Below are 20,203 nucleotides of genomic sequence, written 5' to 3'. Positions count from 1 at the left end.
CTTCAGTTTTATGCAGCCTACCACGAGTGCTCACAGCATTATGTGGATTACTTTATCTTTGACAAGAACTACTTTTCCCCCCTGATAATTAAGGGTATTTTTCTCCAGAAGAGACTGTAACAAACTGAAACACACAGAGGCTTCCACTTCCTCACTGGAGTGAGGATTGTAGCTTTACTGATCTAAAATTAATAAATATTTTTCTTGTATGACAAAGTGAATTGGTCACAAATACATTAAAAAACAAGTTCCAGCTTTCTAGATTAGCAAATTAGATCTACAGAAACAAGTAGTTTTGTTAAATGCCCTTTTATGTAAAAAAGACTAAAAATCCAGCCTAATTTACTTAAATACAAGAGACTCTGACCTTGGCAGACCACTAGCAGGACACAAGATCATTCTGAAGAGTCTTCTTTCCTGAGAGTTTCATGGGGGAAAGAGTCTGCAGTGGCAGCACAGTGCTTTAGAGCCATTTTCTTTTCCTAAGCCAAGCACACCCTTCTCACCGTGTTTTGGACACATCTTTGATCAAACAAAGTAGGAGAGCCAATGGCTGTCCCAGAAAAATGGTAGCTGAAAGCAGAATTAACACCTGCATGCATTTATGTTAGAGCTGGCATCCAGCCAGACTTAACCCACCAGAATTTTTATGATGGAAAAATGAACACTTGAAATCTGAAAGAGCTTAATCTCCCATGCATGCCAAAGTCTGGTATCAGACATTGCATACATCCACTTTAGATCCAGTCTAACCATGTTTCAAGCTGCAACCCTAATTCTCTTAACTTGTTTTTAACTCTATGCAAATCTAGAAGCACATTATACTGCCAAATGATTATACAGATGTCTGTATCACTCAGGAAGTCATGATAAACTCATAAGCACTGAGTAAAAAGCTGTCTTGACCATACTCTCTAGTCAGCCACTGAAAACTCAGCTGGGCAGGAAAAACAAACTGTAAACCAAGCAGTGCCCACCACAGCTTCTTTCAGTAGTACTAAAACAGTGCTAAATATAATGATGTGAACTTGACACAGCAATCCAAGTTAATCTGCAGTGGTGAGGCCAGGCAGGCTTAAAAAAAAAAAAAAAAAAATCACTTACCTTAACACTGAAGATCTAGCCCCATTTTAAATCAAATTAGATCAAAAGTATGAAGAATAACATTAATTATGCAAAATAATTGATTATCAATAGTGCTGATGACTTTGTTCTGCATCTTTTCTTACTTCCATATATAGACTTAAAAAAAAAAAGAAGGCAGCATGCCATCACCTCCCAAGGGAAAGAAATAACACAGCATAAAACAAGGATAGCCAGATAGCATACCTCTGAGGTTTACGAATATCCCAGAGTCCCACACCTTCCTTAGAGTTGGCAGTAGCCAGTAATCTGGGTTCTACTGGATTAAACATCACACTGTGAAAGGCTGATGGGTAGTGTGCCAAGCAGAAGGGCTCTGTTGAAAAAGTTGAAAATTCAGACATAAGAACAAACAATGCATTCAACTGTTCAATGCAAGGAGTTTGGCAGCTGAATATGGAAACAGCATAACAAGATCTGAAGATATGGAGACATGTTCAAACCACTTCTCAAGCTGACACATCCAAAGCAATATAAAACCTGAAGTTTTAAAATCCACCCACGTGTACATTAATTCTGTCTAAATATGGAAAAGGACACATACTGAATTTCAAGACACCATTTTCTTTATGGAAAGTTATCAGAGTTTAAAACCAGCTATTCAAAGATCGAATACTTGAATCTTCTTAAGGTTCATGACCAAATGCTCATCAGATAAGGACTAAACATGGAGGGGCTCCTGAAAGCTTCCTAGTATATATGCCTATATATTCCTGAGAGCTCCCACAGCCACTGGCTACCATAAATGTAGCAGCATGCTTCTAAGGGAGAATAGTATTCCAAGAAGTGAAATAAGCTTGTATGCAACTCATCCCAATGCAAGCTGCTAACCCTGGGAAAAAAGAAGCCTACCATCCCTTAAGAGCTGTACAAGCGGACAAGAAGGGTGTTCCCCTTGCATAAAAAAAATAATAACAGCTCTTTCTGTTCACATACAGAGTAGAAAACATGTTCATTCAGACTCTCCCTCACATAAAACTGTTTGGACTGCTACTCTGCCTTATTTATTCCATTAAAATACTGTCTCCATGAAGAGTGGGGAAAAGCCTTGACTCTGTAACCTTCTCTCTGCTTCTGTAAGCTTTACAGCTTTAGGCACAGTCTAATTCTTTTCTTTGTTTCTATCTTTTGTGGTATCCTGGCACTCTTTCAATCAACTAAGAAACCAGAATCAATCCCTATTTTGACCCAGGGATTTGGCCACACTTTCCCATTCACTGATTGCTTTGGTGCAACTCCTATGTCATTCACATGCTTGGGAGACAGTTATTGTCCCTATCTGAGCCACCAAGCGTAGCACCTGTAGCCCCACAAGCACCTCCAGAGCTATGTCATTTTGTTTCCTCATTTCTCTCATTACCACATATAAAACATGGTTAAGCAGGCAACCCTCTCAAATTCCCAATACCTTATGAAATGACTGCCTATCAAGCAAATGAGACACAATTAACATTTACTTGTCTTGTCTGTACCCTCCTCTCATGCTCTATTACAAGTTTTTTCACCAGGGATTTTCCTTTTTAGTGTTTCTTTAGCAGTGATGGAAACACAGGTCTCTGACCACAGATGAAGCTCCATGGTGCTATCGATTGTCCTAAGAGTCAAAAGTAAAAAGAAGAAAAGAAGCCAACTTTTGTTCTGCCTGTCTGCTCAAAGGTTTTAGAAATTGCTGTTGGTCTGCCAGCTCCTAATAAGGTTTAACATCAAACTTGACCTTCTATGTTTGCATCATCAAATCAGAATCCTGCTGGGACATAAAAGGCCGTGTTATTAAAATGGCAGCCCCACTGAGAAGCAAAGGCCTGCATCAGCTGAGGGGAAAGACAAACATCAGATTGCCAAACAAAGGAGCTGGGTTTTAAAATAAACTTTAAATTTGTGTATATTTCCCTCGTCAAATCATTGTCACTAATTACTGGTGCTTTCCTTCACACCTTTATTATAAATAGACTGCCACCACAGTTTTCTTCTAAGATACCAAAAGTTGCCTTTCAGCCCATCAAAGAGGGATCACAGGAGCTAAACTAATGAGGCACTAAGTCATTTTAATTAAAAGTAGGGGGATTACTTTTCTATTGTTCATTCACAATTGTAGCTCTTATACACTGGGTTATGAACACGTTTCTGAAGGCAGCAGCTCAACATCATCTTCAATAAAAATGATAAGCAGTCATTTAAGACAGCAACAGAACTGCAAAGAGCAGGGCTTGCCAATCACTGGCCAAAAGAATTATGCCTCACTTTTACCCTTCTCCAAGACTCACTGTCTCAACTGTCCCAGATAAACATAACTTTCCTCTTCCTTGCCTTGCATGAATTCTTCCTAAATCAATTGTATTTTCCTTCTAGAGATCTCACCTCCATGGGAGGACTCTCGGATGTCCCAAATGAGAACTCGGCCATCATCTGATGAGCTAGCAAAGATGTTGTCATTTACTGGGCTCACTGAAAGGCCATACACTGCATCTTCATGGGCAAACACATCCAAGGTCTCAGTGCTGGAAAAGAGACGCAACATTATCATTCTTCCTTCTTTTGCTATTGCTCTATAAAGCAAAGTATTTGCTGCTTTATTTACCTAGTAATACTTTGTGACAAAGTTTCTGTAATCTCATAAGAAGACCCTTCTGTTTAATTAGAGTGAAAAACAAACATAATGACCATGTACAGTGACTTCATGCTATGAGGGAAAAAAATCTCTCAAACTAAACCCCAAACATTAAAATTTTTAGATACTGCAAGATGCTATGGAACACATGATGCATTAGATTTAAATTTGGGAGGCTGTCATGAGAAAGGGAAAGAAGTCTTGAGACCTCTGGAGTCTATTTTTACTACTTAAAGTAATATGGAAAACAAGACAAAAGTTCATTCTTTAATACAGGTTTCTGTTTTGTCCAAAAGTTCAATTGAAGCTCACGTAAGAGCAGCTTTCCAGGCGGCTTTTCAGTAAGTCTTCTTTGTTTTTCAGGATAGACCAGACCTGTATTTTTCCATGTAAAAAACCAGCAAAAACCCAACAAAATAAAAAAAATTCCCCCCAAAATATATCTGGATTTCAGCTGTTTCACAGCATATTCTCTATTCTTTTCCCAATGTTTAAGATCATCTAAAAAGCTGGAATTGTGGTATGGAGAGGTCAAAAACTGAAATACTAAATCAGAAGATCCTGGGACTGCTTTATTTCTTTTAAAAAGCTCCTTTATTTATTTAGAGAATAAGCTCTATATATGATCCCTTTATCTCATCTCATGAAAGCTGCACCAAAGATATCCCACATAAAATCAGCATTTTGCTCACATGGCAATTGATGTTCTTAGTGGCAGATCTACTAATTCTGTCTCAGGGATCATTAGTAAAAAAGGGGGGGAAAAGCAGTAACAGAAAAAGCCATTTAAAGTTATGAGAAAGCAGTTGACAGACCAAGTGTTACCATTAAAAAGATACTAACTTTGCAAAAAAATCGATCAGAATTCAGGCTACTAAGGTTTATTTTAGAAGATCATACAAAATAGCCTTAGAAGAAGGAATTCTGTATGGGTTACAACTAGACTTAGCAGCACATCTAAAATAATAAAAACCTGATAACAAAAGCACATTAAAAATATGCACATAACAAAAAAACCTTGTCAAAACATCTAAAGAAGACAAATGACAGCAGGAAAAAATGCTTCACACAGAAAAGTTAAAGTGACAAAGATCTTGTAGAATCTTAAAAAGTCAGAACACAATAAACACCAGCATCTAAAACTGACATTTCCACATTTAATTAAAACAAGAAAAACAGAACACCAAACAAACAAACTCTCACAAAACCAAATACACGCCCCCCCCCCCACCCCCCCCCAAAAAAACCCCAAACAAAACACCCTTCCCAAAAGGCCAAAAATGTGAAAAACAAAACAAAAAAACTCCCAAACACTAAACATTATATTCCTGAGAAACCATCAGAACAGAAGACGGTTTCTTTTGCCCAGCTTGCATGTACGATTCATGCAAGAAGCAGACATAAGGTATGCTGGAAGGCAGATATACATTGAATAATTTAATGCAAAAGGCTTTGGACAAACACATCAAGAAATATGTCCATATTATATTATTCAGGAAACTCAAAGAAATGTAAAGTTTTCTATTTCTCTGTTCTTACATATATCTCTTCCTGTTTTGTTTTTTTTTTATTATTTTTTTGAGTTCATGTTAAACAAATGGTCAGCACTTAAATCTGTAGAAGTTATCAGTACAGACCAAAATTTAAAAGTTTTTTTACTTCAGAAGCAGTAAGCCAAATAGACAAGATGTCTAGAGAAGTCTAATTCAATATATTACTGATATTGTAGTAATTATACTTTGACTAGCAGCCTAATCTCGATGCAGCACAACAAATTCCCAACCACTTTGCAGTTTTGGTAGAAAGTATCAAAACCAAAATTCTCCATGTTAGGGCGAAGAATCAGGCAGCATCCAAAGTTTTAACACGAAGTTAGGTAGGCCAAGCACCAGCCATCTCAAACACAAGTCAGGTGAGTCTGTTAAAAAACAGTAAGTCCGTGCCAACAGTTGTCTATGTGCCAGAATAATGTTCTCAGAATTTACTATGCTGTCTTGCAGGAGAGCATATATATTTAATTACCATTCTCTTTCCTGAGGTCAAAATAATACCAAACCCAAGGGCAGAAAAAGAAAATGGAGTGATGGGAAATACTTCATTCCAGTTATGAATTTAGATAAATAAAAAACCAAATTTCAGTGTTAAGATACTGCTCTTCTAAACCATTGATTTAAAACAGAAAATGCCTACAGTGTGTTGACACTAAAGGAGTTTTTGAAGCAGTGGAAACACAAACTGTATATTTACCTTTCGACATCATGGAGTATAACTTGCTCATCATTGCCTAAAAAGAGAAATATAAGCAGTTAACACCATGTTCTAGTGATTACAAAGCATTAAAGTGAAAAAAAAAAAAATCCCAAACCACCTTAAAAAAATATATAATTACAGTTTCAAAACCAATGTTGAAACAGAGAAGACCACGTGGTTATTCTGCTCAGTTATATGAAAGGTTCCATGTGTTATTGCCAGTCATGACCAAATGCACCAATCTGTTTCATCTGCTACTGCACAAAAAATAATTGTATTTAAATATACTACTAATGATTCATTGTCCAGTTTGAGCTTAAGTTTGGGGAGATTTGCAATAAAGGTAATTACATGAAGCAGCAGAACACTTTTAATTCTCATAAAAATACAACTTTCTTCCTGTTCAAAGGATGCTCCATAAAAAGACTGCAGAAGGTGAAAAGCAATGTCATAAATGAAATGCACGTGTGGCTCCCTGATCAAATGCTGCCAGCTAACACTGTCAGCATTCAGAGTTTTGCAACCATTGAGAAAGGATGAACGTGACAGCCAATGTAATTTTTTCTGTATTAACAAAAACCAAACCAAGTAACCAGACAACCATGTCACTTTTCTTTGATCACACCAACTGAATACAATAGAAGCTAACCACAGTGTGCAGGCTAAGATGGTCCCAGCCACCAAGTAATGCCAATAGCTCATGCAGAGCTTTTCAAGCTGTAACAACAGATTTTTTTTTTAGTCACTGTGCTGAATATTTTATTACCTTAATTTGGCACCTCCTCTTTAGAAATATTTAAGGACACACACACACATTTATATTTAATTCAGAAAAACCCCACAAAACTAGAAAGCCTGAAAAGCCATATTTTTATGCTCTGTGTATATCTGTATTTGTGATGTACAGCTGTGAAGTTTTCCTAATGCACACTGAAGACAGAGGTTCAGAGGGAGCAAGATTTCATGTTATGATTCTTAACTGTTCAGTTGACTCAGTTTTCATTTATCCTATACATATTTCAGTTGTATTCTGTCTCAACAGAGAAATATGAGAAAGTTTCTCTTTGACTAGTGAGGTACGAGATTTTCTACAACCATCTGCTCTTTGCCCAGGCTCCTAGTAAAATCGTGCCAGCCTTAGATTACTTCGGTAGCTCATCTTTTCCACGGTACAATAAACAAGTCATTTAAGTCTAAGTGTCCTTTGGTCATTAATTGTATTTGGAACTGCCCATTATATATTATTACACACTGTTTATACCTAGTAAAACTACTCTAGTGCCTATGTATTTCACCAGTGAAAAATGCAGCCTAGATTCTCCAATGACAAAATTTCCTCTAGCAGACACTCCTGGCTCTTCAGTCTCCATCCAGTATGAACAAAAGGATCATTCCAGTTGCCTGGTTTCAGGCATCCAGTCATCATGGGATCAAATTCCCTTCCATCACAAGCTCCAAAATGGGAAAGAAAGAATGAAAGGAGAGTGGAATAACCACTGTTTTCCTCTCTTCTGTGTGTGGGAAGAGAAAGTGGTGACAAAAATCTAACCACAAACAGGATGCTTCTGGTAAGGATTCATCCCTGCACAAAACACCACTGCTGTTCAGCCCAGGGGGGCTCCCACTTACAGTGTTTTTACTTTAACACTGGAGAGTTCATTCTTCATTGAGAATAACTGGGTCGTAATGGTGTACACAACTGTGTCATTTATAATCTCTCTTGTTTTGATAACTGCAGTTACAACAATCAGAAAGGCAGGAGGAATCTGCCATTCCCTTCAGTTGTACTTGCAAGGGTGAAAATACTGCAGAGCACATACAGTGGTGCACAGTGAAGGTGGCCTAAACCTCATATCTGTCATATAAGTGCTAAAAAAAACCAAATTCAATTTCCAGTAGGTTTATTTCAGCTCTTCATATAGCTAACATTAGTGCAAAGGAAAAAAAGTACACAAAGCTTACTAAGAAGGGATCATGCATTTCAAATGCTGCTCTGTGTGTGGACAGAGAAGGGCAAGAATATTCTTCAGAGATGGGAACTTCCTTGGGACAGTCTTTTCCTCCAGAGATTACGTGCAAAACATTGTCCACTCAGTTCCTGCCTTCCATTTCTGTAATGGCTACATGGGGTGCTTGCTCCTTCAAAGCAAAGAGCTCTGAAATTCCTTGGACACAATCCAATCTGTACTGAAGTGGAAAATCCCTTCTCCTCTATTATCAAGAGTTGCTTTAGAGAAAGGTCATCAGATCCTAAGTCATTAGTCATTGGCAGTCATTTATTTACAGAATAAATTGAATTCTGTGTGACTCATGCTAGTTTACATATTCTAATTTTCAATTTTGGGGTTTTTTTAAGTATTCCAACTTCTATGATTCAAATACAACTCCAAACTCAGGAGTGGATGTGAGTGTCTGTGTGACAACCAGTAGATCTTAGAACCCATAACTCTTTCAGACATTTTAAGAATCTCCCAGAACATCATTGAGTGAATAAATATAGCTAGACCCATTTTACCAACAAAGATAAAACAGATGGTACATCTAGGCCATGCAGCAAAATGACTCTTTACAAGGGATCCAAGAGTCAGACTCACAGCCCTTGCAGATGAGCTCACTGAATCTTGATGGAGCAGCTGAAAGAGTTTCTGACTCCTCCAATGGAAATAATTTCTGGCAGAGGGTAAGTGTTTTTATGCAAACTGGAGGAGGAAAAAGATATGAGAATGGCCAGTTCCTCTGTGTATCAGCTGTCACAGATCATCTAACCTGGCATCTTAGCAAAAATACACCATAATCAATTACATAAATCTTTAACTGCAGGTGTTACCTTCAGTAACAAAGTACCATCATGCCACTCTTCTGCCTTTCCTGTGAAAACAGCAGCCTCTGACAGCAAAATCTAATGGACAGAGGGCTGAGTTGGACATGAGAAAATACCATTCCAGCTGGTCGAGCAAGCTTTGGCACACTTCCTTCCTTGAATATTCATGTAAGGTTCCATTTGTCTGAATTCAAACTAAAGTAAAAAAGACTCTGGCCCAAAATTCCACTGGAATCACTTGTGCAGATATATTCATTTGAAGACAGCACGTACTGCTATTTTTCACTTAAACAGCAGTTCCCAGAATAAGAAGATAGGCATTGCTATTAGACAGTCTAGGGGTTTATTCCACCCGAGAAATCTAACTAAATAATTTCATCCTTTTCGTCATATTTTTTTTTCTTAGTGATATTATAATTTTAACACAACACTGAAGGACAAGAAGCTTCCACCATTCACATGCACTCAGAATCAATTGCTAGCATTGATTTACAGTTCCCAAATCTTGAGTCAAAAAGGTAATGAAGGGCTTGGACCAAGTAGTCTCATAGTACCCCTAAAGTAAGTCTAGCTGAATGTTAATGGACGTACTGATGAAAGATACAAATTCTCATCCATTCTGTGACCTGAGACTATTTCCACCAGATAGTGGAAATGAAGTATAGCAGAAAATGGCACTTAACTGCATTGACACTCTTGTGCCTTTTTCTCCTCAGTTTAATTTTCCTCCCTATCTCAACACTTTAAAAATCAAGTGGTGAAATGGACCTAAATTACAGAAACTATTATCCCAGAACAAGTATATGTCCACATCCCTTACCTTAGTTTTAGGACTGAATTAAACTTTCTATTAAAAAGTAGATTTATATTAAGAAGAGAAGAGAGCATGGGTTATCAGAGTCCAATGTGCCAACAGTTCTAAAAGACAGAGGCTAACCTAGTAAGAACTGAAACGGGGTCTAAGAAAACATGATCCACCAATAGATGGCAATAGTCCTTCATGAGCTATCTAAGGGTGCATTGAAATCAGATAGCAGAAAAGATTTTCAAGCATCAGGCTTGAGTGCCAGAGAGAATGCAGGGTCTGCTCTTAGTACAGCTAAGAGGGAATAACAAAGACAATATTTTCCACTGTCTTCAGTGCAAGCAGAGGCAGACTGTACCCAGGATTCTCACAATGGTTCAAGACATGATGAGCTTACACCACAGTTTGGAAAAAGGCGTGACAAAATTGAAAATGTTGTGCTAGCTAAAGGATTCCCTGTTTCCCCAAAAATTTCAACTGCTGATTAAGAACACCTTCCAGAACTCATGTGGGGCAGGATCTTACTCATGGCTTCTATTCCAAGGCATTCACAATAAATACTCATGTGAAATCAGGGTGCTCTTCCTTCCTTACCTCCAGAGAACACTTTTGTATTGCCACTGTTGAACGCTAGGCAGAAGATGTTAGAGTGATGCTCTCCTTTCAGCTGAACTGGTTTGACTCTTGAGTGGATGGCTTCTTCCATATGCCAAAGTAAGACTCGGCGGTCATCCCCTCCTAGAAGAAATAAAAGAAATGTGCATTACTGCCTGAGCCACGTGTAAATTGGTTATAGACAAATTATTTAACTATCCAGCTATTCATAAAAAGCTTTGCTAAAACCTTGATTAGCATAAAAAATGTATGCCTTTTTGGATATATAGACACACATTTACATTAAGATGTCATGCAGTCAGGTATTCAATTAAAATTAATGAAAACAGAGCAATCAGCAGGAAAAGTTTGAATTAAACAGCTGCCATTCTGCCAACACATCGTGACAACCTATAGCAACCTGGAAACTCAAAACTTTACTGCTATGTAAAATTCCATGGCAAGCTGTAGATGAATTATGTGCCAAATTCACATACGCATGGTGGCAAAATGCTTCTACACCAACTCCTTGCTGCCAGCATTGCTTATGTTATTCATAAAGCATGAACTTTTCCCCCCCTTTCACTGACAATTATATATCCTCCAGCAGTCTTTGCAAAGCCCTCATAGCATAGGTTGGCTCAGGACTGATAAAAGATAAAAAAATTTTACTGAAGCATTCAGAAATCTTCAGCATGCACAGTTATGCCAGGTTTCTAGACCTGTAAAGGTTAAGACAAATATTTCTGTAAGGTGAAGTCCTGACAAAGAGAGTACCTGGAAAAAGGAAGTTCAACACTCTTGCTTTACATCTTGCTGTACTCCTAATTGCTTGCCTACATGCAGTTCTCAGTTCAGAGCTCTATGCATAAATATATTTAAGTGCCTCTTCTCTGTCTGGCAAACAGTTATATATAAAACAAATATTAGACTGTTTGTGCTTCAACTGCTTTAAGTTATTATTTATTGGGAAAAGAAAACAAAAATCAAGATACTATTGCATTGGTCAGCATTCTCAGCAGCAATTTTGAATGCCTGTAAAATCTGAATAATGTTTCTTCAAGTCAGACTCAAAATATTTTTTGTACCTATTTTTAATAACAAATTAAAGAGAATGGCATCACAAGTGAAAACTGACACCAGAAACAGGCTGATTACAGTTAAAACATTTTACTGATTCTTTGCACAATCAAAAGCCTAAACTCAGAGCCTTCTGAGCTGTTATCTAGAGGACAAAGGCATCAAAAAGAGAAAGAAAGAAACCAAAATTAATTGGCCTACTGTTTACTTGCAAGAAAGGTAAATGCATAAATAGATTTTATTAATCTATTAATCAGATTTGTTACAACTTTTCACATCATATGTTCCTATTAAGAAATTTTCCCATGGAACTGAGCTACGTGAAACATCCTACAAGTTAACAGTCTCTCAGCCTTTGAGTCTCCTAACAGATTTTATGACACTTTGATAGACAGTACAGCAGCATGTTATGATTACCCATGATCCATGAAATTGTGTATTCCTCCTCCTGATTTTGTACTCCACATATCAAACAAGAGTACATGATACAAAGATTTGTGATACATTTGATAGCTACTGAGAACGAGTCAAATTTGATGGATCCAAAATCTCACAGTTATTTATGGTCAACTGAACTGATGGAAACTTAGATTCCTTTCTGTCTAGAAATAGGAGAGAAAATTGTATTTGCACTCTAGAGACTGCAGATGAACTTGTAATAAGGAGACATAGGAATACATGAGTGTCCAAATATATGACCACATTATTCAAGTCAAGATTAAGAAGTAACTGTCACACCAGAGGTGACTACTTCCCAAAGCTGCCAACCACCATGTCATAATGTTATCACTACCTGAAAAACACTTTAAGCAACATTTAACACAGGTGAACACCAACATTGCTTTGATGAGACTTCATTTATTGCCTTCCATAGAAGACATTTCAGGGCAAAACATTGTAATATTGTTATTTGTTACCATAGCAAACCAGTTTGCAAAACCACTGCAGAAAGTCTACACATCCTCCTGTCTAATAGCACAGCCATCTAGGTGTCTGACTTTAACAGTAAACTCATAATCATTTCCACCAACCACTATCCAGATACAAAAAAAAAAAAAAGGCAAGCATAAAACAAGAATTACTGTGGTTCCCAGCACACATACAGCATGGAAGGAGTAGGACAATTTGCAACCTGTGCAGAAAAGTGCTTGATAGTGTGAAAAGTTGCCACTACCTTCTCTAAGTTCTTATACCTTAGTGCCTGTTTGCCTTGGAAACTGCTTTTCCTATTGAATACAAATGTCTCCCTCTTCCCAGACACCCAGATCTCCATGAAACTTCAGTTGTGGCATGTTCCATCTCTTAGGAGCTTTTAAATGCTCCCCACACTCATGCAGTGCTGTCCCTCCTCCATCTACGTATTCTCTTGTACATCCTTGTCTTTGAGAACTTCTACACCTGTTCACTCCTCAGTATCATTCGCCTCATATCCACTGAGACATAAAAGTTTAATAAAATAATAACACTGACTGTGTTGAAAGTGTGTTCCCTTCTAATTACAATTCAGCTATTCTAGAAATGCTTCTGACTCAAGGCCAGTTCCACCAGAAAGAAAAAGTTACCCAGTGTGCTGGACCACAGAGGATTTGTGGCAAACAAGACACTTCAGCAATCACTCTACATCCTCACAAAGGAGAACAAGCAGGATTAAGTCACAGGCAAATAATACCCAAGAAAAGGTAAGTCTGAAGTGACTGAAGCCAGCAAATGCAATCTCCATTACCCAAACTTGACTCTTACCCTAAGAGGGAAGAAAGGAGGGAAGTGCACATGTATGGGCAGGCATACAGGGAGAAAGTAAAGAAAATGTGAATATATAGTTTTTATGCACTGCAGAAAGGAACTATGATTCATCAGACGCAAACTGCATACACATTATGCAACATAAGTTACAAGTCTGAGAATTATAGGAAACTTCAGGTCTGTAGCATTTGTTCCGTGCAGTAGATCGACAAATTCAGATTAAATAAAATGCTTTCAGTTTAGAATATATCGTGTACAATGTACATCAATTCTACAACTGAAGCAGAAGCCACATTCTTAAAATTACATAGAACATATACCAACAGCAATAGGTTTATCCTATCTGAAAAACCTGGATATATGGTTTCATATGCAAATATCTTAGTCAGCAAGGCTCCACATGTGGATTTTCTGGAAATTGAAGATCCACAGAGAAATTGTATTTTTCAGTCTATGGTGTCAGAAACAGTAAGTTTGACATCTACAATGAGGAAATAGCTTCACTTTCATCTTATTTTGCAAACTCTGGTTCTGCTCTGTTCTGTACGATTGACAATTTAAAAAGTAAAAGTTTGTTTGACCCAGCTAAGAAATACACAATGCCATTCTACAGTTATTTTTCAGAATGGAATCACATTTCAAAAGATTTAATTAGTCAAGTACTTTAGTGCTCATTACAGGAGCAGGGTCAAACCTGTAGAAACCTCTCAAAACCAAAGAGACAGAGGAAGAGAATTCTACTCATTTTAGACCTAGAAGAGTTTGAAGGGGGCCTGAACATAACCTTGCCAAAAGTCAATCTAGTCCAAACAGCATAGTTCATGAAACACACTTGAGCTCGTGTGTACCAACAGAAGCACTTCAAAATCATACCAGTCAGTGCTGAAAGACTGCAGTTTTAAAGTGCATTAACCTTGCTGATTGTGGGCAAAGCTCAAGACCACTACTCCCCTTTATCTCCCATACACCAAGTCCATTTGCTAAAGAATCTACATGGCAAGTAGGCAATACTTCTAAATCATAACATGAAAGATTAGTCTTATTGCTTGTATCTACTTCAGAAGTTGCAAGAATCACAGAAAGCAGGATCGGATGGTATTTCAAGAAGTTGATCACTTAGTAGGCCTTGGTCAAAGGCAAAAGGCCAGGCAGGCTCTGTCAGAATTATTCCCAGAAGGTAAGTCTCTAGCTTGCTCTTAAAAAAACACTGTTGAGGTAGATCTCATACCCTCCTTAGGCAGCCTATTTCAGTTTTTCATTATCCTTGCCGTTAGGCAGATTACGCTATTGTATCAAGCCTGAGGGTACAGTTTGACATCACATATAATAATCCCATTCCCCCTTCCCATGTGCTCCTGCTACCTTCCCTTCCATTGGATTCAGTGGCCATTCAGGCACAGGGTGAGTTAAAGAAGTTGACCTGACAGAAAATCAACTGACAGACAAACAATCTCTCCCCACCTATTCTGTCCCCCTGATGAGATGTTTCCATCATACCAGTTTCAGACTTTAAATTACGAAAGTGCCACAGTGCAAACAATGAAGAGGAGAAATAAGTGAATGAGTTACAGGATGAAGGGAAAGTGCAAGATCAAACATCACCCTAAAATATTTCTTCCTATAATTTGAGACCATTTCTTTGTCCTATTCCTAGTATATAAAAAAGAGTTTACAACTTCACATAATAATAATTAAAAACATCTTTATGCAGCTCAGGACTTGCATTCCTACTCAGCTGTTCTTTCTGTAGACTAAATTGGCCCCCTTTCTTTCACTATTTCATTCTTCTAGGCCCTCTGATCATTCTTCATGCCCTCTTCTGAATTTTCTCAGTTTGGACACATTGTTCTCAAAGTACACTGCCCAAAACTGAGCACAGCACTCCATCTGAGGCCCCAACAGCACCACAGCAGGTTTACTTCACATACTTTGTCATGTCTGATCATGTTTATGTTGATATTTATGCATTTCCTTTCTACATGCGTAGAGTCAATTTTTATTCACAAATTGTAGGTTGCACTTGTCCCTCTCAAAACACATGACATTTTTTCCATGTAATATATCTTAATTAACTTGAACTTCAACCCCTATCCCCTGAAATTACTGCTGCCTGGTCATATCTTTCCGGAGAAATTTTATAATTTCTTAGACATTAATTAAAACATGATGTAGTAACTGAGCCTAATATCCCTCTTCACACAGAATTCTGCTTGCTATAAAGATCAGAGTATCCCTCCTTAAAACATACTTGATACACAATCCCCTTGTTCAGAAGTAATATTCCGCAACATTTGCTAAAGTCATCTCATTCCCCTATTTCAGGCTCATGTTCCTTCAGATTTATGTAAAAATTAAATAACAGATGCATTTCCAATACTTTCTAGCACCCTCACAAATTTAGGATCATAGAGCAGCTATTAACTTTTGCATTATCTGCTAAGAGGGAAAAAAAAAAAAAAAAGCCAAGAGAAAAAGAACACTGGCATGGATTAAGTAAGTCTCCAATTACAGTACTTCCCAGAAATTATCTTTAGAATGCAGTTTAAAGTATGAAAAAAAAAAAAAAAAAAGTGGGAGGTCCTGATAAAGATACTCATGTTTGTAAAAGATAAGCAAGCATGAAAAATGACAGTCAGATAAACAAACAGGAAAACATATCCACCAAACCTAAGGATGGGAGAAAGACTATTACACAAACCAAGTAAAGCTGAATTTTCAGAAGTCGAATAACAGGACAAGCTTAGTAAACGTGAAGGAAGCAGGTGGTTGCATACTATTGCATGGTGATTTTAATTTCCATGCATGGACAATCACGTGTTTATCAAACTAGTAAAAGAAAAAAATGCTATCTAGTACATAAAGTGTTGCAAAAAACACACTTTGCCCAATGAAATCCTTCAACTCCATCCAGAAGCAAGTTTTAACCAGTATCAACCCACTTAGACATTTTTTACATGTTAAGCTTTCCTCTTCCCTTGTGTCATTCTACAGGTAGTTTTTGTCTGCTTGTTACACTACATCTTCTCCTGAGTGTCCACCTTCTCCTTCCAATTATTTCAATGTTTTAAAATCCTTGTCCTTATGTTAGTCCCTTCTTCTAGCACTCCTGTCCCAAAACATTAATCTCTGCCCCTTTTCCCCTCTATAAAGTGACACTGTTGAGTTTCACACAGGTACAGAAAGAACCTCCAAGCTGACCCCCAATTCAATCTGTGGACCTCAACTTTTTTTACTTTGAAACATGGTTAAGAACAACAACAACAAAATACTATTAAACATGTACTTTCCAATACAGGATTTAAAGAAGTTAAGATACGAAAAATTTTCAAACACGCTTTTGTCTACACACTGAAGTTTTCTATAAAATCCTAACAGGAAGATCATCTGTAACTGCAATATAAACTGTTTAAGCAATTTGAATTGTTTACTGTAACAGTAATCATTAGCCTTGCTTCTGTGAGACACATTAAAAAAAAAAAAAAAAAAGTGGGACATGTACCCAAGGAAAGCATTCCAGCCAAGTGATGAGAACAGCACTAACTTGGATGCAGGCTGGTATTGGTATAGCCACTATGAATGCACTTAAAACAGCTCCAGCAAGGTCTAAGTAGTTAACAAGTCAATCAGCCAAAGCAGACTTCTCTAGGTTAAGAATATACATATTACTTAAGACTGAACAACTGAAAAGACTGCTTGCACTCTCCCTTTTCATGCACTCCTATATACCTGTTAACTCTCCTAGCTGCTGTAAGTGCATTTGGAAGCACCCAGCATCTCATCCTTACTTCTGTATGCTGACTATTTTGAGGGAAGAGAGACCCTCATGCCACCAATTCTAAGGCTTTATCAGCATTTGGAAGTCCTTTGAAGCAACTCTCCTACAAAACTTCAGAGTAGAGGCAGCTTACACTCTTCCTTTACCTTTCCTCGTTGCTTTTTTTCCTGCTGTTGCTACTTCTCAGAGCTTCAGGATTAAGTATGGCCTTCAAAAGGAGTGCTTTGAGTGTAATTTTAATGAAGCTTAGTCTTATAATGGCATGAAAATTTAACAGACTATCCATAAATATTTGGAATTTTAATTTCTTGTTCTTGACTGAAGCACAAAGCACCTGCCTACTGTTGCTACAGTCCATAAAGCATTCTAGTTATTACGGTCATGGATAACATGAAACTTTTTAAAAAGAAAGTTACCCACAATAAGAGCTCTTCATTTTCTCAGGGCATCAATAGAAGGTCAGACTTAAGGTAATCTGTTCTTGGTTATCCCGAATTGTGCACTAGCACATTGGGGTTTGTTTTTTTTTTTTTTTTAGGAGGTGTAGAACTCTAGTAGCATGTATATACTACATATGGAGGAAAACCTCAAACTCTTTGAACATTCTGAAGCCCTATGAAAAGTTAGTAAATTGAAAACTGGACATTGCTTGAAAGCCTTCCTTTTATATACACTTTTTTAGATACCCACTACATGTGAACTCTGCCTTCATTCTCTCACTGCACCTACCTTGATTCAGGCACTTTGGACAAAATTAATTCATTAAGTCCAATTCCAGCCCTGGACTGCTTATGCTTCTGCCTAAGAATCGATGTAAACATAGGTAAGGGCACTGATGATATGTCAAGACTTAAAGTATATCCTGAGGCCTTCTTGAGCAAGAACAGAAAATACTGGTGGTGCTTCCATCACTTATTACAGAAAAGAAAAAAGGACACCAGATACACTTGAGCTCTCTGCAGCACTTTATAAGTAAAAATACATTGCTCTACTTTCTACTGGAGAAGGACCAGTACAAACCAGTATGACAACTGGCACAAATGGGAACTTTAGAATGGGTGAATCAGCAATACACGCTCATGTTTACATACATTTATATGTATGCATGTATACACACATATTCACAAGCTAAATGGATGCATATCTCAGAAGGTGCATGTGCATAAAGATAAAAAAAATCCCTTACGGTAACACTAAGATCCTTCATGGACACTTCAGAAATCACTGGACATATGCTTTTAAGTTTCTCCAGGTAAGAATGTTAAATTTAGGAAGGTTTCAGTGTATCAGCTTCCACTCTATACAGGGTTTCTATTTTGCCCTTGCTTAAAAGTAACCACTCATTAAAACTCTTTATTGACTGCTCTTTGAATTATTACTGATACCATTGTGTGATACAGTTCACCTCCGCTCAGACACCACGGCAAGGCAGTGCACTGTCCGCTCAGCCATGCCCCCATCACATTCCTCAGCAGCCCCTGTCGTTATTTACAAGGTGGACAGGTAAAACCGAGACCCTCGGTTAATAATCAGGTCAGTAACCCCCTGGCAAGCGGAGACCACTGTCCACAAAGCTGTCAAGGAGCTCTGCGATCCTCCGAGGGCAGCTGCCCCACGCGACGGGGAACCGGCCTTTCCCGCCGCTGCCCGGCCCCTGAGGAGGGACCTGTCGGCAGCCCCAGCCGCGGGAGGGCTACGGAGTGGGGCGAGGGGCGGCCGGGACACAACGCCCCCCCGACCGCGGCCTGCAATGGACACCGCGCTCGGCGGCCCGGCCCTGCCCGGGGCGGCGCGATGCGACACGATACGAGCGGGTCCCTCCGGGGTCGGCCGCCCCCTCCCCGCCCGCTCGAAGATCTCTGTCCCCTCGCAGAGGAGCGCGGGGGTCCCGGGGCCCGGCGGGAGAAGAAGACCGCCGCGACCCCCTCAGAGCCCAAGCCCCCGGGGCGCCGCAGGCGGGATCGGCCCGCGATTCCCCGGCCTGTCGCTAAGAGCCGCCCGAGGAGACCGCGGCCTGCAGCGCCCGGCCAGGCCCCGGCCTCAAGTTGCCTCCTTCCCCTGCCGCCCCTCGGAGCCCGAAGGCGGGGAAGTAGGAAGAGACACCTGCGCCAAGCGCTGCTGGGGTGGGGGGAGGCGGCCAGTCGGCCGCCGAGCCCCGCAGCCCCTCCCTGGCTATGGGTGCAGAGCCTTTCCCCGTCCTCGGTGTCGCAGCTGATGTCAAGCCCTCGCATCCCTGCTACCTGACAGCATCCCCCACCCCTATGGCTCCCTCAGCCCCGGGCAGGCGACAGAGGGGACCTTAAGCCAAAAACCATCACCACAAATATATCCCCCCTCTTCCACAAACGCGCCCTGCGAGAGGAGGGACGAGGAACAAAACAAAACCCGACTCCCCTCCCCCCCCAAAAAGATGGGGTGGGGGCGGCCCCAAAGTGACCAGTCCCTCGATTAAACCGATCCGGTTCCCGGCCGATGCCGGGCGGTATTGCAGCCCCCCCCCGGCCAAACTCGGGGCCGCAGCCCGCCCCCGGCAGCGACTGCTGACCCCCGGCCCGGGGCACGGCGCTGACAAATGTCACCCGGTGTCCACAATGAGAGCCGCGGGGCTGCTGCTTCTCCGTCGTCGTCCCCTCAAAATAAAAAAATCCTCTTTTAAGAGCAAAGACACGCGAGCCACCAAATAAAAGGGCACCCCTAGCTCCCACCCCCAGCGCCCGGGAAACACTCTCGTAAAAACTTTGTCCAGGGCTCCCCCCCCGATAATAGTAGAATTTAAAACCTGTCAACCATTTTAGGTCCCTACTTGAGAAAACATCATTCCCGGGCACCGGTGGATTTGGGAAACGGCTCTGAGCGGCGCTGCCGCGGCTCCCCTCCCCCGGGCCTCAGGGGAGGCGGCCGGGGAGGAAGATGCTTCCTGGGAGGGGGTGGCGGGAGGGGCGAGGGACGGGAGCGTTCGCTTTACCTGAGACCAGCCACTGGCCTCCATTGTTGGAGAATTCAATGGCATTGACACAGCCGAAGTGGCCCAGGAGGTCCTTCTTGTAGAGGTTCCTGCAGCCCCGCAGGCGTCTTCGCTGGAAGTCTTGGGTGAGCAGGGGGTCCCCCTCCAAGCCCCGCTGGGACAGGAACCCCACCACGGACCGCATGCTGCCCCCGCGGCTGCCTCTCCTCCTCATGCTGCCGCCTGCGCCGCTCCCCGCCGCTCCTTCCCCCGCCGCCCCTTCCCCCGCCGCCGCCTCCCCTCCCCCGCTTCCCCCCTTGTTATGGTTATGATGATTTTTCTTTAGCCAGCCATGGCAGAGAGGTGTTAGACACTCCGCCGCTTCCTGATCCCGCTGGCTCCTCCCCGCTTCCCTCAGCAGCTGATCCTCAGCTGCAGCC

General features: G+C 40.4%; 1 protein-coding gene across 2 annotated transcripts in view; it reads right to left on the bottom strand.

The window, feature by feature from the left end:
- The window catches only part of DCAF5 (DDB1 and CUL4 associated factor 5), a 68,351-nt gene extending 48,322 nt beyond the window's left edge, over positions 1-20,029 (bottom strand). The window contains exons 1-5 of one of the 2 annotated variants that reach the window (XM_040068198.2): positions 19,785-20,029; positions 10,222-10,365; positions 5,999-6,035; positions 3,502-3,641; positions 1,330-1,459 (exon numbers count right to left, since the gene is read on the bottom strand). In XM_040068198.2, coding sequence (XP_039924132.1) covers positions 1,330-1,459; positions 3,502-3,641; positions 5,999-6,035; positions 10,222-10,365; positions 19,785-19,998 — 665 coding nt within the window. In that variant the 5' untranslated portion in view covers positions 19,999-20,029. Of the gene's footprint in view, positions 1-1,329; positions 1,460-3,501; positions 3,642-5,998; positions 6,036-10,221; positions 10,366-19,622; positions 19,703-19,784 lie in introns of those variants that run through there. The other variant, XM_040068199.2, reaches the window with a different exon arrangement.
- Positions 20,030-20,203: the final 174 nt, after the last annotated feature.

The sequence above is a fragment of the Hirundo rustica genome, chromosome 6 (assembly GCF_015227805.2).
Source record: "Hirundo rustica isolate bHirRus1 chromosome 6, bHirRus1.pri.v3, whole genome shotgun sequence".
NCBI lineage: Eukaryota > Metazoa > Chordata > Aves > Passeriformes > Hirundinidae > Hirundo > Hirundo rustica.
Note: the sequence above shows the minus strand (reverse complement) of the source record. Positions and strands in the feature narration are given on the sequence as shown.